This window comes from Panulirus ornatus, chromosome 31 (genome assembly GCF_036320965.1).
Source record: "Panulirus ornatus isolate Po-2019 chromosome 31, ASM3632096v1, whole genome shotgun sequence".
Taxonomy (NCBI): domain Eukaryota; kingdom Metazoa; phylum Arthropoda; class Malacostraca; order Decapoda; family Palinuridae; genus Panulirus; species Panulirus ornatus.
In genome coordinates this window covers 4725825-4742083 of record NC_092254.1, presented here as the reverse complement: position 1 = coordinate 4742083, position 16259 = coordinate 4725825, and the positions used below count along the sequence as shown (strand labels likewise).

Sequence of the window (16259 nt, the reverse complement as noted above, 5' to 3'; positions counted from 1 at the left end):
GCGAAAAAGTAGAACGATAGGCTTTAGTCCCGACCTCCTGAAAAAGTATTCTTGGTGACTTGAAAGAAATTATTTCTAACGCTGTTTCCATAATGATAATAATAATGATGATGATTATAATAATAACAGTAATAGAACATTGTTATATAGTCATCTGGACAGAGAAGCTCTTGGATTGGGGTCCATTAAATGATCCCAAATGAACCATTATTCTCAATGAAAGAATATGGTCTTTCCCATCAAATATGTTCCGCCGTGCTACCCATTATCTCGGGGTTGAGAAAACCTTCCTGTAGTTAAGGTGTTGCTTGTTCTCGTGATAGATAATTTCATTTTTCCGGATATAGGTGGATGTGAGCGATGTAAGGCGAAGGATGGACAGATTGACGGATACGGAAATGGTGTTGGATAAACTGGATACAAAAATGGATAGAATGAAAATTAATAAATAAAGAATGGATGTAGAGGTAAAATCTGATAAATGTTATCTGATGTTGCTGCTGCCCCACCCTCACCCACTTTTTTTTTGTTTTATAGGCATTATTTCATTTTGCTTTAGTGAGCTGACTGCGTGTCCAACCCACTATAAATTTGACCCCCATGAAATTGGCTGCTGTTTCTTTGTGACCTCTAGCAACACGAGAAATTAAATCAATATCCCTTTCTTTCCTCAGTGAAACTGAAATATTTTTTTCACATAATCTATCAACTAGACAGGTCTGTAAACACCTAAGCACTATTTGATCTCTTACTATTTCTTATACCCTTTATCATTTCTTTTTTCCAGGATAGCCAAGAGAAGGGTATATTTCTAACCTGTCAAGTACTTAAAAAGAAAGAATTGCTTACTTCTGCTTATTCAGTTAAAGTCTGCTTTGAAATATACCAGATATGTGTTTGACAAAACTACAACGCTTGGGTTTCACTTACAAAAATGGGTGACAAAAACCATTTCACCATTATGACATCTTTATTGCAAATTTACCTTGACAGAAGTTAGACGAAAGCATCTAAATTAGGCTGAACATATGTACAATACCACCCTATGAAGTAACTAAGGAGAGAAAAATCATTATTGTTTGCTGGGCAGCTTTTAATACACTATAATCATATTCCTTTATACATAGAAGTCAATTTCTACTTAATTACTAATGCAGTGTTGTGCTTCCAATATATATACTTACTACAGCCCCAGAACTCCCTTCTATGGGGCTTCTACAGTACTCAGATATAGTCATCCACATCCATCAGGTAGGACCACTGGTAAAGAGGTGAGGTACTGATGCGGATCTTCCTTGATGTTAAGGGTACACAGCAACTGATGATTGGGTGTTCAGAGTCTTCAGTATAGAAGCTGCAACATGGGGATGAGGGTCTTGTGATAAGCTGAATCGATGTGTGTATTATGGAGAGAAGGGTGATGTCCAGAGAAGGCAGAACTTGCACATGTTTGGGGTGTGTACAATCGTGTGTGTATGTCTTAGGGACAGAGTAGCAAAGACCCATCCCTTGGTCTACGAGAGAGAGAGAGAGAGAGAGAGAGAGAGAGAGAGAGAGAGAGAGAGAGAGAGAGAGAGAGAGAGAGAGAGAGAGAGAGAGAGAGAGAGAGAGAGAGAGAGAGAGAGTCATTTAAGGCTACAAGTACATACAAAATCTGTACACTAAAAGCATGAATATACGCTACATTTGTACAACAAATTGAACCACTAATCATGATTCATAAACATATCATCAGTACAATATCACAATAAATTATGAAAGCCTCAGCTGGCACCCACAACTAGTCAACATAACATTCATAAACTTCATAAAATGCAGGTAAATGCACTCAGCATATTAACAGGTTGTATTAAATTCACCACCTACATCAACCCTTTAAGTGCCAAAACATATATTTTCTTTAAATAGCCACTTAAACAAAAAGTGCATGCAATTGTTAGTCACAGCTCATCCCCACACCCTTGCCATTTTATACTTAACCAACCCATTTACAAAAAAAATCCCTCCAGTATCAAACAATAGCAAACAAAGACATATTCAGTTACCAAAGGTGGGCAGGACAAATTCCGAAAGGAATGAATTCCTGGAACTCGGTCCATTATGAGGACCATAACCAGGAAAGTCGATTCTTTTCCCAGTTAAGACCAGAATGGGAATCAGCGGTCTATTTCTAATCAATTCTGGATAGTCTGATGTTCTTCAGTCCTTTTTATTCTCCTTTTTTATTTCATTTCAAGTTTTCACTATTAAAAACTTACTTAAAGTCTAACAAACTCAGTACAGTAACTTTCATACAGTGTCTTTTTGAATGATTTTGGTTTGACTAAAGAATATTTGGAGAGAGATGATATTTCGTTTCATCAAGAAAACACAGAAAGATACCGAGACTGAAATCAAACGTGTTTCAACACCTGAAAGTGAAGGAGAATCTAGTGTCGTTAATGCTTCAACCTCAAGTCAAGCAACTGGACCTTCTACCAGAAAAACTGAACCCTGTGACCATTGGTTGTACTTGGACAAATACTTTGAATACATGGGGCCTAAGGGTGAGCAGAACCTGGAAGACAAGTGCTTGCAGTGTCTGTTGAACAAGAACTTACTCTTGACAAGCAACAAGAGCCAAAACAATCTCAAACGACGTCTCCTAACGCCACTCTTACGTCCACAACCAGTTCAACTGATGTATCACGGCAGGGGTAGTGATCCAGAAAAGTATTACTTATTATATCTTTCAATAAACATTTTAAGGTTTGACAAAAGAGGCAACACCTGAGGGACATCCTCAATTCAGTACAGTAGGTCTCTGCTATGGCAGACATTTAAACATGTGCCCATAGGTATGCTTAAATCATAATTATATTACTTTTACCTCAATTACAAAGAACACTAGTAAACAGAGTGATTTTAATTAATTCATTACAATGCTCTTAAAGTATAAATGAAATTCCTTTACAGAGAATACACTTCAACTGAATAAATTCAAAGCATTCCATAATCCATTTCATTTCAAGTAGTTCATGGGGATGACTGTACATTGGATTGATCAGGAAACCCTCCTCAGGCAGAAGACAGGTTTAGTGTGTAGATGACTCACCAGACAACACACCTTTGACTTTCTTTCTAAGGAGATGTACAAAGTCCACTTCTACCTTGCATTTGAGCCAAAGGACTGCAGGACTACTACTGACAATGGCAGCAACTTCTTCAAGGCATTTAAAAAAGCAGATTTTTTCTTAAACTTTATTATTCACATTCCTTTGCTTTTCTGATATTTACATTTTTAATTTTTTCTATAACATTGAATATAAAAGTATGTTAATTGCATTTTTTTGAGCAGTGTCTCTGGCAAAAGGGATGAGGAGCTGCTTGCAGATATTGTTCAGGCTGAGGATTTGGCATCGGTATTAGAAGGTAAATAGGGATTATTGATTATTTCTTGATTTCTTTCACTTTTTACAAGTCACGTAAAGTATCTTATTTTCACTCAAACAAACTAATCAAATAAATCCAATATATATTTTCGGCTGGTTTCTCGGAAGATTCTGAATATGTCCTGCCAAAGCACACAAGGTGTGCCGCCCACACCATGAATCTAGCTAATGGTCACCTCCAATGTTGCCACGACCTTGAAGGACTCACCATCCTACAGGAAGATGTATGTACCAGACTGCTTTTGGTAAAGCTGAGCTGTTTAACAAGCATGCAAGAAGTTCACAAGTCCCAGACACCATCAAGGCCAGGACAGGGATGCTGCTGACTCTCCCCACTATTAAGAGATGAAACTCTGTCTATGATGAGGTGTCTTGTCTGGCCTACATCTTTCGAGACAGGGAGAAGCTTCATGAACTACACTGAGTGTACAACATTCTTGGGCTTCCTTCATTCTTGTCTAGCGAGTAATTTTTTTTTTATTCTATTTTACTTTTCTTTTTGAAAAGGTATAAATATTAAAACTTAATAGTAAATATGATATAAAACTAAAAAATTTAACTAAAATATTCAGTTTTTCTTTCAGTTGATATTTGCTTCTTCAGAGAGTATCTTGAGGTGATGCAACTGGTCTGTAAGGCATTGGACATCATGCAAAGCCTAAATGGGGGCACTTCTGCCCACCTTGGCCACTCTCTCAAAATGTTTGAGCTGAAGGAAAGCACCAATGTCAAGATGTCAGCCACTGGTAGTTGATGTCTGGAATGGCATCAAAAGCAGGTTTGGTCCCCTTTTTGAGGACATGGACTTTTTCCTGGCAGCTGCACTACACCCCCAGTTCAAATTGGGCTGGGTGAGACTTTTGAAGGACAATATCATGTATGACGTTGAGGAAATCACAGCCAAGGTGAAGCAGATGGCGATCATGGTGAAGATTCTGATGGACTCTGGAAAGGAACGCAGCAGCAGTGAGGATGAGAATGACCAGGATGACCTTTTTGGGGCTCTCTAAAAGGGCAGGGCAAAAAGCAAAGAAACCAGGACCAAGTTGGTGGACACATTTCAAAAAAGTGAGAGGCCTGTGAAACCCTTCATCAACAAATACTCATTCCCATTACATCCAGAACCAGTTCAACTGATGCATCAAGGCAGGGGTGGTGATCCAGAAAAGTATTACTTATTATATCTTTCAATAAACATTTTAAGGTTTGACGAAAGAGGCAACACTGAAGGACTTGTTTATAAAATCTAAAACACCTATCCCTTCCAGTGCCACCACAGAGCAGCTCTTTTCTTTGCGGAAAGATGTCCTCAAGCAGAAAAGATCAGGGCTCAGTGACAGCCATTTTTAAATGCTGGTTTTCTTGAAGGGAATATGAAATATTATTGTTGTTACTTATATTAGATACTATTGATTACTATTTGTATTACTTGTACCAGCGTTTTCAATTGGTTGTTTGTGTTTCATTTCAAATCAATATTTTTCACTTATGATATATGAAAGGATCGAGGACCAAGTCGGTCCTAGTTCCTTTCTATAGGAAGGACCATTGATCCATTTTAAGTAAGGCACTGGACCAGAACTATCAGTCCTTTTTGAGGAACAAGTGCCCAACTTTGCCAATTGCTGAGAAACCTAAACCATTTAAAAATTCCAATCAAATAAATAAAACACTGAGCACCCTATCCTCAATTTACATGAATCTCAACTGGAGTCTCTCTTTCCATGTCTCTGATGTCTGTCCCCTTTGGGAACTCCCTCAAAGGGATGACCAAGAGAGTTTCCATAACTGGTGAACCCCAGACTTTCCCAAGAAAATAAGTCAGTTTGACTAGGCTCTGCTTCAACCATCAGCCACTCCATGTCCATTACCAGGAACGACTTCAATTTACACCAAAACCACTCTGCCGTTACACCCCACATACCAAATCATATTCACTAACTAACATTTATAGAGTGTTGACAACTTTTCAACATTTCTTCAATACAGATGTCTTTTAGTGACTGGTTTCTGGATACATGAGATCTACCAGCTTTACAAACTAGTAAAGTTGGGGCCACAAAAACAACAACAGAGATTAAACACAAAATTCTCATTTTAGCTCTGAAATGAAATGGATATGACAGAAGACTCAGAATCTTTTAAAGTCACAGTCTAGGAGTAAGCAACAGAAGACTCAGAATCTTTTGAAGTCAAAGTCTAGGAGTAAGCGATGTTTGATGATATGGAAAAAAAAATAAAAGAATCAACTACCACAGATATAAAATAAAAAAATAGCATTCAAGAAAATTCGCAGGTTCAAACTGTTAATGCTTATGCATCCATCCTACAGCTGTACTGGAAAAGGAGAGGAGAAAAAGAATGTCACCACGATCATTTACCATATTTACTCTTGTATAAGGCATACATTTTTTCACCCCAAAATTGCAAGAGTGAGAGCTTGGCTTAAAATAAAAATAGTCAACAATGTAATGAAAATTCTTCAAAGAGTGGCCTCTGCCATCACACAGTCATCTGTACCACCACTACCTCAACACAGTCATTTGTGGCAACACCATCTCACCACTATTTTCACCCTACCAGTTGTCATTACCACCCACCTCCACTTCACCACTAAGACCATCATCACACTGCAACTTGTTGTTTTCTTGAAGTATGTTTATTTATCTATCAATATCTCTCATGCTAGTTCCTCCCTCATAGGGGTGGCCATGGCAAGAAAGTATCCATAACTTAAGAACTCTAGTGCTACTTCTTAGCCTTTAGTGCCCACCCTTAACAGGCCACTGGCAGATGGCAAGTCTAGCACAGTGTTTGCAGAAGCTCCTACCTAATGACCACTTCTATCTAATGCTCCTACCTACTACCTCTACCTAATGCTTCTGCCTAATTGTTCCTATCCACTACTTCTAACTACTGCTTCTACCATTTTGCCAAAAGGCAGGGCTAGCACACAGTGCTCACAGCAGGAAAATCTAGTTATGAAGAATGAGCTATATGAGTCAAGTGTTACACATGATAAAGGAAGATTCTGTGTTTGAAGACAAAATGCCAGTAGTCAACATGTTTATGAGGCATAAAGAAGACAGCTACCTGGGTCAAAGGAGTGCAACATGACAACCACTAAAGTGCAGGCTCACTAAGCAGATGTCACTGACCCTCCTGATACCAAGGCAGATAGTACTGGTAATATACCTCCCTGGTCATTGGGTACCTACCAACTACTACCTACTTATAAACACACACACCCACATACACATGTATATATATATACGTCCACACACGCACATATACATAACTATACATTTCAACGTATACATATATATATATATACATACACAAATAAATAAATAAATAAATTTGAAGAATGTATGTGGGAAATCATTAGAAAAGCAAATGAATTTGTATGTAGCATTTATGGATCTGGAGAAGGCATATGATAGAGATGCTCTGTGGAAGGTATTAAGAATATATGGTGTGGGAGGCAAGTTGTTAGAAGCAGTGAAAAGTTTTTATCGAGGATGTAAAGCATGTGTACGTGTAGGAAGAGAGGAAAGTGATTGGTTCTCATTGAATGTTGGTTTGCGGCAGGGGTGTGTGATGTCTCCATGGTTGTTTAATTTGTTTATGGATGGGGTTGTAAGGGAGGTGAATGCAAGAGCTTTGGAAAGAGGGGCAAGTATGCAGTCTGTTGTGGAAGAGAGAGCTTGGGAAGTGAGTCAGTTGTTCTTTGCTGATGATACAGTGCTGGAGGCTGATTTGGGTGAGAATCTGCAGAAGCTGGTGACTGAGTTTGGTAAAGTGTGTGCAAGAAGAAAGCTGAGACTAAATGTGAATAAGAGCAAGGTTATTAGGTACAGTAGGGTTGAGGGACAAGTCAATTGGGAGGTAAGTTTAAATGGAGAAAAGATGGAGGAAGTGAAGTGTTTTAGATATCTGGGAGTGGATTTGGTAGCAGATGGAACCATGGAAGTGGAAGTGAATCACAGGGTGGGGGAGGGGGCGAAAGTTCTGGGAGTGTTGAAAAATGAGTGGAAGTCGAAGTCGAGAACGTTATCTTGGAAAGCAAAAATGGGTATGTTTAAAGGAATAGTGGTTCCAACAATGTTATATGGTTGTGAGGCGTGGGTTATAGATAGAGTTGTGCGGAGGAAAGTGGATGTGCTGGAAATGAGATGTTTGAGGACAACATGTGGTGTGAGGTGGTTTGAGCGAGTAAGTAATCAAAGGGTAAGAGAGATGTGTGGGAAAAAAAGTGTAGTTGAGAGAGCAGAAGAGGGTGTTTTGAAATGGTTTGGTCACATGGAAAAAATGAGTGAGTAAAGATTGACAAAGAGGATATATGTGTCAGAGGTGGAGGGAACGAGGAGAAGCAGGAGACCAAATTGGGGGTGGAAAGATGGAGTGAAAAAGATTTTGAGTGATCGGGACCTGAACATGCAGGAGGGTGAAAGGCGTGCGAGGAATAGAGTGAATTGGAACGATGTGGTATACCGGGGTCGACATGCTGTCAATGGATTGATCCAGGGCATGTCAAGTGTCTGGGGTAAACCATGGAAAGTTTCGTGGGGCCTAGATGTGGAAAGGGAGCTGTGGTTTTGGTGCATTATACATGACAGCTAGAGACTGAGTGTGAACGAATGTGGCCTTTGTTGTCTTTTCCTAGCGTTACCTCACACACATGCGGGGGGAGGGAGTTGTCATTTCATGTGTGGTGGGGTGGCGATGGGAATGAATAAGGGCAGACAGTATGAATTATGTACATGTGTATATATGTATATGTGTGTGTGTATATATATGTATATGTTGAGATGTATAGGTATGTATATGTTCATGTGTGGACGTGTATGTATATACATGTGTATGTGGGTGGGTTGGGCCATTCTTTCATCTGTTTCCTTGCGCCACCTCATTAACGTGGGAGACAGCGACAAGTATAATAATAATGAAAAAAAATTCACACATATTTGCTATTTACCGCCTTATCAAGGTAGCATTAAGAGCAAAGGAATGAGCCTTAGAGGGAATATCCTCATCTGGCCCACTTCTCTGTTCCTTTTTTTGAAAAGTAAAGAAATGGGATGGGAAGATTTCTAGCCACCCCCCACTCCCTATTATTTTAGTCACCTTCTACGAAACACAGGGAATAAGTGGGAAGTATCCCCTGAAGTTAGTAAGTATCTTCTAAAAGTACAGACCTATTTCTGATTCTTTTCAATATTCTTAGTAAAACCATTATGTTGAACTCAGCAGATGTACCTATGCTACTGATTGTGGTGCTTTTACTCATGTATGAAATCATCAACAGTACAGTATGTAATAAAACGTTAAATCAATCACTGATATCAATTTGACCTTAACTTTATATTTGAATTTCATCAATTAAATAGATTATTAATTGTGATGTAGACTAAGAGGTTAAATTTGTAAACCTTCGTATATGATGAACAAAAAATTTTAAAACTAGCATTGAAGTTATGGAAGTGAAGTTATAGAGAATTGCCATAGCTCTATTATCTTAATTCTATGTAACTGAAATAAGGAAACATAAAGTTCTGATGATTCTTCATATTGTTTAAATTATATGGTTTCAAGCCAATACAAAAGCATCTGAAATTCTTACAGATAAAAAATATCCCTAAATCATTATTTTTTTGAGTATATGTGTAAGGAGGATCTAAGTTACCAGATACTTTTGTATATTTCAGTAATGCATTTTGTTAATACTACCAGAAATGTTGTTATACAAGTACATAATATTTAACTATCATATCAAGATATGAATTCCTAAAGTCAATGTCCATCATTAACAAAATAGATATTGAAACTGGTACTTTTGGTTAACAAAAAAATATAAATGGCAAATCCAGTACCTTGCAAGAATGTCATGGGATTACAGTCAAAATTGTGAGGCAGCACAGACAACACACCCAACATCTAAACTTTTCCTTCTAATCCCTGGATCTGAATATCATAATTCCATTTTATGCAATGATATATTTGTCCCTCACCATGCCTCTGAAAATTAGGGCATCAAATTCAGTAAGGCAGAGCTACAGTAATACATACACAGACACTGTTTTAATTCATAATTCATCTGTCTATGCATCGTATTTAATATAAACAAGTATGGCATCTCCTAGCATATTTTTCCTCCAATTGCTGAGTTTTTAAGTACTGAATATTTCTTGTTTAAAAAATTCCTTTTTTCTTTATCTTCCCAAGATGAGTAAAAGCCCAGCATCTAGCAAGTTGTATCAGTGACATGGAAAAAACTACCAATGTTATCATAAAATGAGGTGTGCTAACATGACATGAAAGTGGATGAACTCCTGTTGATAAAGTGCTTTATTTTGCCAATATGATGATAATCTTTAATGTATTCAAGTAACACACAGTACAGCATACTCTACTACATGTGAGAAAATATTTCCAGAAATATTTAGTTATCAATAAACAGTTATCTTCCATTGTAAGTCTCTTAAGAGTGCAAACACTGTAGCATTCAAAGAGTTCATCTTTGCACATATTTGGGTATAATATAAACAAATAGTGCTTCCCTAGTTTCCCCCACCTGCTCTTCAAAGCAGTTACTCAACTGTGGGGTGAAGATTATCATATATAGAAGTCTAAGAATATTTCCATGACATTCATCCTCCAGTTTAGAACAAAGGGTAGATTATTTTGTGTAAATACGGTGCAAGGACTTAAGAAGGTTCTTGTAAGCAATTCCTGGAAAATGTCAATATGACAGAATATATATAGTTTACTACAAACATTTCACATGCCCTGGTTCAGTCCACTGACAGCACATCAACCCCTGTATACCACATAGTTCCAATTCACTCTATTCCTTGCACACCTCTTACCCTCCTGTATGTTCAGGGCCTGATCACTTAAAATCTTTTTTGCTCAGTCCTTCCACCTCCAATTTGGTCTCCCACTTCTTGTTTTCTCGACCTCTGTCAAATATGTCCTCTTTGTCAACCTTTCCTCACTCATTCTCTCCATATGTCCAAACCAGTTCTGCTCTCTCAACCATACTCTTTTCATTTCCACACATCTCCCCTACCCTTTCATTACTTACTTGATCAAACGCTGCACACCACACACTGCCCTCAAACATTTCACCTTCCTCTTGACTTCCTGCCTCTTTTTTTTTTTTAAACACTTCCCTGTCATTGGCACTCCTTTGTAAGTATCATCCAAATGCCTCTATTTTTGCTTTCACTAACAACTTCACTTCTTCATCCCACCACTTACTACCCTTTCTAACCTGCCCTCCTCCCACCTTTCTCATGCCACATGAATCTTTTGCATATGCCATCACTGCTTCCCTAAATACATCCCATTCCTCACCCACTCCCCTCATGTCATTTGCTCTCACCTTTTGCCATTCTACACTCAATCTCTCCTGGTACTTCCTCACAAAAGTGTCTTTTCCAAGCTCACTTACTCTAACCACTCTCTTCTCCCCAACATTCTCTCTTCTTTTTTGAAAAGCTCTACAAAGCTCCACCTTTGCCTCCAAACAAAGAATGGCCAATCCTCTCATATACACATATACATACATAAACACCCATACATGCACATATACATACAAATACATACAGACATATTCATATATACACATGTACATACTCATACTTGCTTGCTTTCATCCATTCCTGGCACTAACCCGCCCCTTACGAAACAGCATCGCTACCCCCTGCTTCAGCAGGGCAGTGCCAGGAAAACAGACAAAAAGGGCCACATTTGTTCACACTCAGTCTCTCTAGCTGTTGTGTGTAATGCACCAAAACCACAGTTCCCTATCAAGGGTATCTATGGGATACCCTGAACAATAATCATCTAGATCTCATGCAGATAAAAACTGTTCAGCAAATATAAACATTCATTTCAAATTCCTTAAAAAATCATGATAAAAATAAGATATGCTTACATAAAAGTTGTTCTTAAATGCTTCAACCTTCATCACAATACATCTTCACTGATACTATAAAAATACTTAGGGGTCAAATGAATTGAATAAATATTTCCACAGTGTGAAATATAAATCTGATTATCTAAAAACCATAGTAACAAAGTATGTGATTGTTGGATAATATCATTCATCTAAAAACCATAGTAACAAAGTATGTGATTGTTGGATAATATCATTCAGACATTTTCTGTTTACTTACAAATTTAGAAGCTGGAAACATATCATCAATGTTTAAGGCACTTGCAAAAAAATAAACTTGTCACAGGTTTGATTTTCACATACAACAATTAGGATCAGAGTTAGAGTACACATGATCTGAATGTTTGTTACTTTCCAAAGCTAGGTGAAGTCAAGACGTCGAGCCCTTTTCTCTGATTTAGTTTCCCTGTAGCCTTCATCCAATGCTAGCTCCAGTTCATCCTCAGGAACTTTTTTAATTACTCTCATGGCTTCTTTTATTGCCTGAAAAATAAATATAACTAAGATAAAGATATGCAATGCTTCTCTGGTAATTAATGAAACACTGAGGGATTGGAGAGAAAGCATACAGCTAACAATACTATAGCAGTGTAAATGTGGAATTTATGCAAGATGGAAAGAAATGAATATAAAGAATTCTACATGCAAATGATGTCATTGATAAATCTGCATAAGAATTCAAAATATAGAAGAAATATCATAAAGTATACAGGAATCAAACTGACAAAAAAAGATGGCTGAATCTGAGGAAAAGGTATGGAACTCTGGAATGTGGTTAAATGGACAGAGGGACAAAAGCTTACAAGTTTACTTAGAATACATTTTAACGAGAGAGAGAGAGAGAGAGAGAGAGAGAGAGAGAGAGAGAGAGAGAGAGAGAGAGAGAGAGAGAGAGAGAGACAGACAGAGAGAGAGAGACAGAGAGAGAGAGACAGAGACAGACAGACAGACAGAGAGAGATATTATCATTCTACAAAGGGCTAAGAAAGGATGTTCAGTATATCTGTAAAGTGTACCACATTGTCAAAATATATACAACAGTAAAGTGAGAAAGTTTTTCAAATTTAAATCTTAAGTGTTATGTACATTTATTCAAAACAAAATTTTGAGCGCTGATTTACCATGTGCTGTAATCAAGCTAATATACTGCATTTGGCCCATGCAGATATTACTTATATATGAAATTACAGATGAAATTACTTATATGAAATTACTTATATATGAAATTACATATATATGTGTATATGAGCGGATGGGCCATTCTTCAGCTGTTTCCTGAAGCTACCACGCTGACGTGGGTAATGGCGATCAAGTATATTAAATCAACATATACACAAATACATACACATACACAACCATACACACACACACACACACATATATATATATATATATATATATATATATATATATATATTTTTTTGCTTTGTCGCTGTCTCCCGCGTTTGCGAGGTAGCGCAAGGAAACAGACAAAAGAAATGGCCCAACCCACCCCCATACTCATGTATATACATACGTCCCCACACGCAAATACACATACCTACACAGCTTTCCATGGTTTACCCCAGACGCTTCACATGCCCTGATTCAATCCACTGACAGCACGTCAACCCCGGTATACCACATCGCTCCAATTCACTCTATTCCTTGCCCTCCTTTCACCCTCCTGCATGTTCAGGCCCCGATCACACAAAATCTTTTTCACTCCATCTTTCCACCTCCAATTTGGTCTCCCTCTTCTCCTCGTTCCCTCCACCTCCAACACATATATTCTCTTGGTCAATCTTTCCTCACTCATTCTCTCCATGTGCCCGAACCATTTCAAAACACCCTCTTCTGCTTTCTCAACCATGCTCTTTTTATTTCCACACATCTCTCTTACCCTTACGTTACTTACTCGATCAAACCACCTCACACCACACATTGTCCTCAAACATCTCATTTCCAGCACATCTATCCTCCTGCGCACAACTCTATCCATAGTCCACGCCTCGCAACCATACAACATTGCTGGAACCACTATTCCTTCAAACATACCCATTTTTGCTTTCCGAGATAATGTTCTCGACTTCCACACATTCTTCAAGGCTCCCAGAATTTTCGCCCCCTCCCCCACCCTATGATCCACTTCCGCTTCCATGGTTCCATCCGCTGCCAGATCCACTCCCAGATATCTAAAACACTTCACTTCCTCCAGTTTTTCTCCATTCAAACTCACCTCCCAATTGACTTGACCCTCAACCCTACTGTACCTAATAACCTTGCTCTTATTCACATTTACTCTTAACTTTCTTCTTTCACACACTTTACCAAACTCAGTCACCAGCTTCTGCAGTTTCTCACATGAATCAGCCACCAGCGCTGTATCATCAGCGAACAACAACTGACTCACTTCCCAAGCTCTCTCATCCCTAACAGACTTCATACTTGCCCCTCTTTCCAAAACTCTTGCATTCACCTCCCTAACCACCCCATCCATAAACAAATTAAACAACCATGGAGACATCACACACCCCTGCCGCAAACCTACATTCACTGAGAACCAATCACTTTCCTCTCTTCCTACACGTACACATGCCTTACATCCTCGATAAAAACTTTTCACTGCTTCTAACAACTTGCCTCCCACACCATATATTCTTAATACCTTCCACAGAGCATCTCTATCAACTCTATCATATGCCTTCTCCAGATCCATAAATGCTACATACAAATCCATTTGCTTTTCTAAGTATTTCTCACATACATTCTTCAAAGCAAACACCTGATCCACACATCCTCTACCACTTCTGAAACCACACTGCTCTTCCCCAATCTGATGCTCTGTACATGCCTTCACCCTCTCAATCAATATCCTGCCATATAATTTACCAGGAATACTCAACAAACTTATACCTCTGTAATTTGAGCACTCACTCTTATCCCCTTTGCCTTTGTACAATGGCACTATGCACGCATTCCGCCAATCCTTAGGCACCTCACCATGAGTCATACATACATTAAATAACCTTACCAACCAGTCAACAATACAGTCACCCCCTTTTTTAATAAATTCCACTGCAATACCATCCAAACCTGCTGCCTTGCCGGCTTTCATCTTCCGCAAAGCTTTTACTACCTCTTCTCTGTTTACCAAATCATTTTCCCTAACCCTCTCACTTTGCACACCACCTTGACCAAAACACCCTATATCTGCCACTCTATCATCAAACACATTCAACAAACCTTCAAAATACTCACTCCATCTCCCTCTCACATCACCACTACTTGTTATCACCTCCCCATTTGCGCCCTTCACTGAAGGTCCCATTTGCTCCCTTGTCTTACGCACTTTATTTACCTCCTTCCAGAACATCTTTTTATTCTCCCTAAAATTTAATGATACTCTCTCACCCCAACTCTCATTTGCTCTTTTTTTCACCTTTTTTTTTTGCTTTGTCGCTGTCTCCCGCGTTTGCGAGGTAGTGCAAGGAAACAGACGAAAGAAATGGCCCAACCCACCCCCATACACATGTATATACATACCCGTCCACACATGCAAATATACATACCTACACAGCTTTCCATGGTTTACCCCAGACGCTTCACATGCCCTGATTCAATCCACTGACAGCACGTCAACCCCGGTATACCACATTGATCCAATTCACTCTATTCCTTGCCCTCCTTTCACCCTCCTGCATGTTCAGGCCCCAATCACACAAAATCTTTTTCACTCCATCTTTCCACCTCCAATTTGGTCTCCCACTTCTCCTCGTTCCCTCCACCTCCGACACATATATCCTCTTGGTCAATCTTTCCTCACTCATTCTCTCCATGTGCCCAAACCATTTCAAAACACCCTCTTCTGCTATCTCAACCATGCTCTTTTTATTTCCACACATCTCTCTTACCCTTACTTTACTTACTCGATCAAACCACCTCACACCACACATTGTCCTCAAACATCTCATTTCCAGCACATCCACCCTCCTGCGCACAACTCTATCCATAGCCCACGCCTCGCAACCATACAACATTGTTGGAACCACTATTCCTTCAAACATACCCATTTTTGCTTTCCGAGATAATGTTCTCAACTTCCACACATTCTTCAAGGCTCCCAGGATTTTCGCCCCCTCCCCCACCCTATGATCCACTTCCGCTTCCATGGTTCCATCCGCTGCCAGATCCACTCCCAGATATCTAAAACACTTTACTTTCTCCAGTTTTTCTCGCTTGCCTTCATCCATTCCTGGCACCACCCTGCTCCACAGGAAACAGCATCACTACCCTCTGCATCAGCGAGGTAGCGCCAGGAAGACAGAAAAATAGGCCACTTCAGTCACACACAGTCTCTAGCTGTCATGTGTATTGCACCAAAACCACTACTCCCTAACCACATCCAGGCCCCACAGATCTTTTCATAGAATGGTATATTCATTAATCATTTTATTCAGTTAGTCATTTATAAGTGCCCTAGAACCCATTTCCAGAGGGTCATGCAGCACCAACGATATGTTTCTTCCAGTGGTGGGGAAATAACTGACTCCTTTAAATCATAAAGCTCTTTGATGAAAGAGTATTTCTTATGATATAGCCTCATTAATTGTGACTTCATTTGCAGTGCAACCTTATGCAGGCAGTTTGGTATCACCTATATACTGTAAACATAAATAACCATATTTTTCTCACTCTTTTGCTATTTCCTTCTTTAACAAGGTAGCAACAAGAACAGATGACTGAGCCTTAGAATAAAAATCCTTGCTTGGCTCCTTCCTATGTTTCTTCCTTTGGAAAATAATAAAGAGGAGGAGGGTTTCCAGCTCCTTGCCTCCTCCCCTTTTAGTTGTCATCTTCAACATGAAAGAAATATATGAATATTC

The 16259-nt window shown here is 39.0% G+C and overlaps 1 protein-coding gene across 4 annotated transcripts in view; it reads right to left on the bottom strand.

Moving 5' to 3' along the window:
- Window positions 1–1543: 1543 nt before the first annotated feature.
- Window positions 1544–16259, bottom strand: part of LOC139758736 (uncharacterized) — a 68081-nt gene continuing 53365 nt past the window's right edge. For all 4 annotated transcript variants that reach the window (XM_071680475.1, XM_071680474.1, XM_071680473.1 and 1 more), the window contains one exon: window positions 1544–11877. In XM_071680475.1, coding sequence (XP_071536576.1) covers window positions 11755–11877 — 123 coding nt within the window. In that variant the 3' untranslated portion in view covers window positions 1544–11754. The remainder of the gene's footprint in view (window positions 11878–16259) is intronic.